General features: G+C 42.8%; 1 protein-coding gene across 1 annotated transcript; it reads right to left on the bottom strand.

The window, feature by feature from the left end:
- Nucleotides 1-5,717: 5,717 nt before the first annotated feature.
- On the bottom strand, nt 5,718-8,356 carry LOC121387305. The gene is made up of 4 exons (XM_041518327.1): nt 8,176-8,356; nt 7,782-8,051; nt 7,407-7,648; nt 5,718-7,281 (listed from the first exon to the last, which is right to left on the bottom strand). Exons 1-4 carry the CDS (start codon nt 8,354-8,356, stop codon nt 6,853-6,855), a joined length of 1,122 nt encoding a protein of 373 aa, XP_041374261.1. The 3' UTR covers nt 5,718-6,852.
- Between the last annotated feature and the right edge of the window lie 724 nt (nt 8,357-9,080).

Genomic DNA, 9,080 nt, shown 5'->3' with positions numbered 1-9,080 from the left:
ACTCTTGATAAAGTGTAAGATGTTTTACATAATTAAAGGGATGCTCGCGCAAGGCTTTTTGGACTGGTATGCATATTCAACGATATATAATGCCACTGGTGTAGGAAGGTGGGGAGGGCATATATCAGATATTTTGCTTTATATTTGCTTTATAATAGTGTAAAAGTGTGTAAATATAAAAGTGTGCCCTCTCCACTTTTTGGTACCTTCCTACTCTAATGAATGCACATTATTGCTTAATATCAAGTATAACCATATAGTTAATTAATAAAACGGTTAAATGTGACGGCTATTATATATATATATATATATATATATATATATATATATATATATATAACGAGCGCAGCCATATTGTACCATCCCAGTGAATACGCCATCTGGCGAACCAGTGGTTACGTAATACTTAACGTATTACGTCAGGAATTAGTCTTAGAACTGAAGAAACAAAACGTGCCTGATTTTTGTGGATGGATCGCAATGTTCTGTAATAATATCCATCCCAGTAAACCAGCAATAAGTGTCTTCTTAGTTAATTGATATTTTCTTTCCGTGGCCTGTACCTGTGGTTCCTGATTGGCAGGTGTATATTTAGACGGTCCCCAGTCAATGTGTCTAGATAAACCAAAAATACGTGCCTCTGTTCTTAAGATCACAGGGTATTATGTGATAACCGCGCGTACACCCTAAAATCGTATTATCAGCCGTCCCGCTTTATTACTGTAAATAAATCTGTAAAACCCTTGATTAAGTAGACTTTCCCATCTAAAATCACAAAACTGACCAAGTACGTAGTCTAAAAGAAAAGAAAATGATCAGTTTTTCTTTGGATTTTTAAAGAGAGAAACATACTATAACACCATTTCGTTCTATTGCTGCAAATTGAAATATATTTAGTTAAATAGTTAATTACACTATCAAGTCATTTATGTTGTTTTACAAGTCAGGTTGATGAAAGCGAAGCGCCTTTTCGTAAATTAGAGCGTTTGTTTACACTGTGTTGGTCGGAGCTGACGTCACTTCGCCCCAAGCTATAGCACCGGACGCCACAAAAACGAAACAAAATGGCTGTCCCCAGATAGCAGGAATAATCACGGGTTTTTTATTAGGTCTAAAATTACGCGTTTTTCATTTGTTAAAGTGTTAGTATGTGTTGGTGGTCCGGATATGCATCTTTCCAACACAAAGGCTCTTGTTTGAGTTGACTGTCTCTTTAATGCATGGGTATTTGGAATCACCCCCAGCACAAAGGGAAATCATTGAGTATTGGACAAGCAAAATTAATATGAATCAATCAATCATACTGAATCAATGAAAAACAATTGTTTTAACAGTTTTATAATCGTTCTGATCGCTTCTCCTGTTTTATTGTGTACTACCGCCCGCCGCCTTTGTACTTACCCCATGTGCACTTCGCAAGGATCTTTTGTTGCTCAGGCCCAGTCGACTACTGTACCACACATTGTACTAAATGTTGCGTACAAATTAATGAATGTTTAACGACACCCCAGCACGAAAAATACATCGGCTATTGGGTGTCAAACTATGATAATGCAAACAAACAAAGTGATGATCAACATCAATATAAAAATTCAAGATTTAAATAAAAACAGTGTAAAGAACTGTGCAAAAATACAAATATCACAGATAGATACTGACTTTTAGTCAAAATTTCAATTGTATCTCGAAGAAAACAAGGGGATTTGTGCTGTATTGGCCATTCTCAAAGAGAATGTTACACCCCTGCACCACGGTGAGGTTACAGCACGCGCAGGGGGGTTGCGTACAAATAAGAATTTTATACATTCATCTGCAATGGAAATCGCCACCTTTGTCACTTAATATAGTGTTGAAAATAAATGGAGATATTCCATTTCAAATATCAATAATTATAGAATGAAATGAGATATAAAACTCAAAATAAATATAGAATGAAATGAGATATAAAACTCAAAATAAATGTTCTCACTCAAAAAGCATGAAAAAACGCACCGATTGTTTTGATCGCGAATCACGTGACGTGACGTTGCACGTACGAAGGGTGTGATTTAAAATTGAACACTTAGTTTGTGTGTTCGTTGTGTGCACACTGTGGAAATATTATTTCTTGTTTGTTACTGAAACACTAAATCATAACCTTGCTGTCACATTCTTTATAACATTATGTAACTTTTCAACAACGCGATGTCTCCAATGTCAGGAACGTCACAGGGCTGTAGGCATGCTCCAGCCAGCGAATTGTGGCACCACCCAGCGAATTGTGGCACCACCCAGCGAATTGTGGCACCACCCAGCGAATTGTGGCCTGTAGACTTAATGTGTCACAGTCAGTCATTAGCCGATTGTGGGCCCGATATCGACAAACCAGAAATGTGGATGATCGTCCCCGTTCAGGACGGCCAAGTGCCACAACTCCGGTTCAAGACCACTTCATTAGGACTTCATGAGGAATCGAGGTCAAACAACCAATCAAATCGCAGTAGAAGTCCGTGTTACAACTGGCGTTACAGTGTCTGGTCAGACTATTCGTAACAGACTGCATAGAAGTAACATCCACACATGTCGACTCTACGTTACCTCACATTTGACTGCGAGACACATTGCTGCCAGACGTCAATGGTGTACACATCATAGACATTGGGCTAACATGCGTTGTGCTCGAGCACTGTTTTCAAATGAGTCCAGATTAACACTAGACTTCCATGATCGAAGACAGCGTGTCTGGCAACGTCCCAATGTACGCTACGCCAACGTCAACGCTCGTCCTCATGACCGATTTGGAGGAGGGTCCATTATGGTGTGGGGTGGCATCACCCTGACTGCCGGAACCCAGCTCCATATTGTTCATGGGAGGGTCACAGGGAAATACTACAGTGACAACATCCTTGCATCGATCATTGTGCCCTTTGCACGTCAGGCTCGATGCTATGTTGTTTTTAAGGACGACAACGTTCGTGCTCTCCGGAGTCTACTGGTCACCGTGTATGCATCAGAACATCACAACACTATCGTGGCCAGCCCTAAGCCCAGACCTTTCACCCACTGAGCACATGTATGTCATCATCGGACGACGTTTCCGAGAACGTCAACGTCATCCAACCAACTTGGATGAATTAGGTGCCTCTCTCCAAGAGGAATTGGACAGCATCCCCCAAAATGTTATTGGACGTTTAATCAGGAGCATTCGGATTCGTGCGTGTTTGGCGAACCGCGGGGGGGGGGGTTTACCCGTTAATAAAGTAAATATTGAAAACGTTCAATTGACAAGCACCACCCCTGTTGCTTAATTGTGTCTCCTCCGGACCTACATCACTATTTTGGCTATAATATTTATTGCCAATCCCTTATAACATGAGTGCTCGTGTTTTACCATTGATTAATATTGCAATGAAAATTAATACATCTCTGTTATATTGTGTTATATTTGAATATCCTCTGCTTATTTTGAACATTATATAAAAGTGGATATAATACACACACACACACACACACTCTCTCTCTCTCTCTCTCTCTCTCTCTCTCTCTCTCTCTCTCTCTCTCTCTCTCTCTCTCTCTCTCTCTCTCTCTCTCCCATAGGCGTACGGGCTCTCATTTTTGTAGGGGGCAGGCTGATCCCCGTCTGTGGGCCCATTGGGCTATTTCTCGTTCCAGCCAGTGCACCACGGCTGGTATATCAAAGGCCGTGATATACACTACTACCCTGTCTGTGGGATGGTGCATATAAAAGATCCCTTGCTGCTAATCGAAAAGAGTAGCCCATGCAGTGGCGACAGCGGATTTCCTCTCTCATTATCTGTGTGGTCCTTAACCATATGTCCGACGCCATATAACCGTAAATAAAATGTGTTGAGTGCGTCGTTAAATAAAACATTCCTTATTTTTTTCTACTGACTGTGAGGCATAGCTGCAATGGCCGCATACCATCAAGTCTCTATCGTAACTTCTTTTGGAATCAGTCTTCTGTGGAGATATGGTATTGAATATATATGTTAATGAAAGGCTCATAATGGTCATGCACGTTACGGCTTCTTGAACTTGTGCACACTTTTAAAATTTTACATATGTTTGGTTTGTTAGTGGCGAATACTTATACGTTAAAGCATATTATTATTGTCAAATTTCTCGGGGGAAAAGAATCTTCTTTTTGAGGGCAAAATCGTCTTTGTTTTCCTTGCGCAGTTTGACCCGATTTATGACCCGATTTATATACGATTGATCTCGGCTAAAAACGAGACCCTCTCAGAACACGTGCTACTGCGACAATGCAGACACCTGCTTTTCGTGCTTTGAAAATATGCCAGTTTTAGCTGTGGGCTTTATTTGGTGGATTAACCTCCTTCCGTAAGTACATGCATTAACTTTCTTGCTTTAACCCAGTCACCAGAATCACACGCCAAACACTAAACTCTCGTCCGGCTGGGAAAAGCTAAAGTGAGGTCCTGTCAGCCAGAATGACAGAGCTCGTTTTTTAGCAGCGCCGAAAAAAGACGCAACGCCCTATATGTAAAAACACAGGTCAGAGGTCAGAGGTCAGATGATTGACTAAATTACTACTGGGTCTACGCATCGGAAATGAAATAAAATGTTTCGGCTGTTTTGTTTTGTTTTTGTTTTTGTTGGCATTTTTTTTGTTGTTTTTTGTTAAGGGCTTTTTTGTTTGTTTGTTTTTTGTCTTGTTTGTTTGTGGGGTTTTTGTTTTTTTTGTTTTTGTTTTTTTAAATCGAGGAGGAGGAGGTTAAAATTATATTTCAGAATGATTGTTTGATATCCAGTAGCTGATGATTTATAAATCAATCTTCCCCTAGTGGTGTCGTTAAACAAAACAAAACAAACAAATAAAACACTGCCCATAGTAAGTCAGCTATGTGGCTCTATTTGAAATCCATAACTGGTTCAACAAAGGCCATGGTTTATGCTATCCTGCCTGTGGGAAGCGCAAATAAAAGATCCCTTGCTGCTAATCGGAAGAGTAGCCCATGTAGTGGCGACAGCGGGTTTCATCTCAAAATCTGTGTGGTCCTTAACCATGTCTGACGCCATATAACCGTAAATAAAATGTGTTGAGTGCGTCGTTAAATAAAACATTTCTTTCTTTCTTTCTATTTGACATCCAATAGCCGATTATTAATAAATTAATGTGCTCTAGTGGTGTCGTTAAACATAACAAACTTTATGTGGCTCTACTTTTTATTTAATAAGTCGCACGCCAGCATATTCTCCTGCCATCTAAAATAGGGCACTTCGACCTGCATTAATCAACCATCTTAAGAGATCGTTTCATTATCACCTACATACTTTAATCTAGAACACACTGACGTAGGCTAGGCCTACAATAATCGCTGACTTTTCTTAAGAAGTCGCATTAATACTCTAGATCTCCGTGTAATTTATTAAAGAGTCTGTCCTCACAGTTTGCTGACATTTTTCGAAATACTGCCGTCCTGACCGGTTTTTGCCGGAACCGTTTGGTTTAAATATTCACACATTAGTCTACGTCAGACATGTTTAGTCTGACCGGTTTTGATTCGGCAGAATTTGTAGCTTGCCGGACCTATTCATATCATTTTGATATCAACTTCTGTTCGTGCTTATAATCCAATTAAGGTTCAAGCACGCTGTGCTGGGCACACACCTCAGCTATCTGGGCTGTCTGTCCACGACAGTGGGTTAGTTGGTTGGTGGTGTTATGCAGGCGTCACACTGTTCCGAAATTGACACCAGATGGACACACGATAAAGGAAATGTTCAAATTCGGATCTGATCGTAAAAACATCGGGCCATTCGTGAGGGCATCTTAAGCCATCGTATGACCGCCGGTTGAATTTCTCAGGCTCCGGCAGCAACTTCGTGAACGGTGGCAAAATCTTTGGCATGCCAAAAAATTGCCGAAAGACCTTGCGAAGGTTCATTTTCGTGTTGAATTCGTGTGTCCATTTTGCCCTTCGTAAGGCCATCGTGAGGACATCTTGTCAAATCGTGTCATCTTCGTCTTTACTTCGTGTGATCATCGGTGCCATCGGGCATTTTTCGCCTCACGAAGACAATACGAAGGAAACAAGAAGCTGCCCGATTGTCTTAGGAAGGCAACACGACTACGTGAAGCCCTCGCAATGCCGTCGTGTAGCCATCGTATTATAGTACGATGACATCGAGATGGGACCACGGTGTCGGCGAAGACAGCCGAATTTGAGTAGCTCAAGCGTTTCACATGTGTCATGGTAACGTGGACATATAAAAGGCCAGCCTCAGAGCATCTTCCTCAGTCAGTCCTGAGCAACTCTACAGAGCAGAGGCGTGTGTAACTCCCAAAGCTTCAATCACAATTAATCACAATTCAGTTCCTGCAGAATGGCATACTTTGATGATGAGACAACCAGGAAAAAGAAGGCAACAGCATTGCTTCTTTTGATGCACCTCAGAGAACATGATGAGCAACTCTTACAGGCCCAGCACCTCCTCTTAAGGTAAAAATAGTCTTATTTCACTTTGTCATTTCTTGCTATTTGCCTTTCTAGCATTCGACAATGTACTTATCTTGTTTTGCTTTTTATTTTCCAGGGCAGGGGCAAACTGAGGCGAAGGAGGGAACCGAGGTCTATGTGGGTCAGGAAATGGCTGTCTGACAAAAGAAGAGAATGCTATGGCCACTATAGCACTCTACTAAAGGAGCTGAAGACAGAAGATGAGAAGGCCTTCTACAACTACACAAGACTTCCCAGAGGCCTCTACGATGAGGTCCTGCGAAGGGTAGAAGGCAGAATAGAGAAGAAGGACACATGGTACAGAAAGTCTCTCCCTCCTGGTCTCAAGCTGTCCATCACTCTACGACACCTGGCCTGCGGTGACAATTATTCAAGCCTGTCCTACAACTTCAGAGTTGCTCCAAACACCATCTCTCTTATCATTAATGAAGTCTGCGATGCCAGTAAAGCCGAGTTTGCTGCTGAGGTGATCCAGTGTCCTACTACAACTGAAGAGTCGACCGCCATTGCTGAGCAGTTTGAGATGAGATGGCAATTTCCACACTGCTGTGGTGCTCTGGGTGACAAGCATGTGGCGGTCACCTGTCCTTGGAATACTGGCTCTGTGTACAGAAACTACAAGGGCTTCTTCTCCATTGTCCTCATGGCCCTGGTCGACGCAGACTACAAGTTTCTCTGGATTGATAGCCAGTGTACTTCTTGGTGGGCTCCCTGGGTTCGTTTGCAAGACTGCCTGCCATGCTACTGTCGTCACTCCCAGCCAGCTCACCCGTCTCAGCCAGGGCCAACTGTCCTTAAACTGCAAAGACAAAAATAGAAAACAAACATAAGTACATTTGAAAGTTGTATTTGGAAACAAAAATTTTGGAAATTGAAAATTTTCAACAAAGTTCAGTTTGAATTTAATTTCAATGATATACTCACACTAGCTGGTGTATCCTTCTTGTAACGTCTGATGTGTGGCTTCAGGAACCCAAAGACCCGGCGGATGAACTTGTCACGGTCACTGTCATTCTCACTGGCCTCCTCAGCAAGGATGGGGTCTTCCTCGTCACCACTCGACACACCATCACCGGACCTCTTCTGGGATTTCTTTTTGGGTTGGCCCTCCCGCAGCTTCGAGAATCGAGTCCTCTGTGTGTTGTACCATTTCTGAATTGAATCATCTGCAATGACAGAAATCAAAACAAATAATTAGTACAATCATTGAAATGTTCATTGACAGCAATGTATGTCAAGTATCTGAAATATATTTCAAATATTTCAAAGTAATTGAAATGTAAATTTTATTATACTTACAATCCACCCCGTACTCCGCAGCCTTTCCCTCCCATAGTTGCCTCCTTGATGCCTCGTCTTTGTACTGTTTGTCCTCCATGTCATACAGTAGCTTCTTACTCTCCACCCAGCGATCGATTGCCTCCTCCTGCGCCTCTATAAAGCTGTATGGTGCACCAGGGGGTAGGTTCTCATTCTGGGCCTTGCCTTTCCCTTTGTCGCCCTTGCCCTTGCCCACTTGAGGCTTGGACTTGGACTTGCCTGCAGGGAGGGTGGGGGAAGCTGACTCATCTGAAAAGATACCAAATGGAAAATGTTTTAAGTACATGCAGGACAACAATGTATGGGAATATATAACAAAATCAATAACCCCTCTTGCCCCCATCCATACCAAAAATAAGTTATAAATATTTACCTTCATCATCCGAGGATTCGGGCTGTCTGTTACGAGGAGGAGGGGGAGAAGGTAAATGCTGGCGAGACTTGCGACTGCTGAGGAGACCTCCTAGACTGCTGAGGAGACCTTTCAGACTGCCGAGGAGACCTGGAACCCTCTGGGGACCGCTCTGGAGTTTTACTTGGACAAGGACTGACATCTTTCTAGAATTTCCTCCTTCTCTCTCCGGTTGGAGACTCAATGCTGTCTTCTTGGACCTCTAAATCCTGTTTCCTTTGCTTTCCTCTTCTGAGTTCTGTATTTACCAGCCAGCCTCTTCCCCCTGCCTCTCCCTGTCTTGGGTGGCATGTTAAAGTTGAATTACAGTTGAATTAAATTTGAAATAAAGTTGAAATGTACTGTGTGTTCTGCTCCCAATAATCTCCGACCAGCAATTGAATTTCCCACGTCATGACAGGAAAGGTGGGGGGAGGGGAGAGGAGGGACCGCCTGCACTGGCAAGTGCAAGGGAGCACCAGCAGCCCGATCAAATCGGTAGCAGGCGGGTGGTGGGTGGTGGTGGTGCTATGGAATTTGAATGGAGCCGTTAATGCCAAAGAGAAAGTGGTGTGCAATTTTGTTGAGGAAATCTTGGCGCAATTTTGAACAGTCGTGCTCGTTAATTTTAGACCTTTACGATGCTGTGGTGTCTCCCTAGGTTGCCCATCGGGCCGAATTTCCCACGGTCAGCCGAAGGTTTTATACCATCGGGAGGTCACGTGACGCCTTCGTGACCTAGTTCGAACGCATCGTACTCTCAATACGACGTCGTGTAGCCATCGTGTGGCCTTCCTGTGGCCTCCGTGTGTCCTGCGGGTAAACTACTTAATAAAAATTCACATCTTTGTGTTGCCTTCGTGTGTGGTTCGGGTGCCATCGTGTGA

The sequence above is a fragment of the Gigantopelta aegis genome, chromosome 13 (assembly GCF_016097555.1).
Source record: "Gigantopelta aegis isolate Gae_Host chromosome 13, Gae_host_genome, whole genome shotgun sequence".
NCBI classification, from domain to species: domain Eukaryota; kingdom Metazoa; phylum Mollusca; class Gastropoda; order Neomphalida; family Peltospiridae; genus Gigantopelta; species Gigantopelta aegis.
Note: the sequence above shows the minus strand (reverse complement) of the source record. Positions and strands in the feature narration are given on the sequence as shown.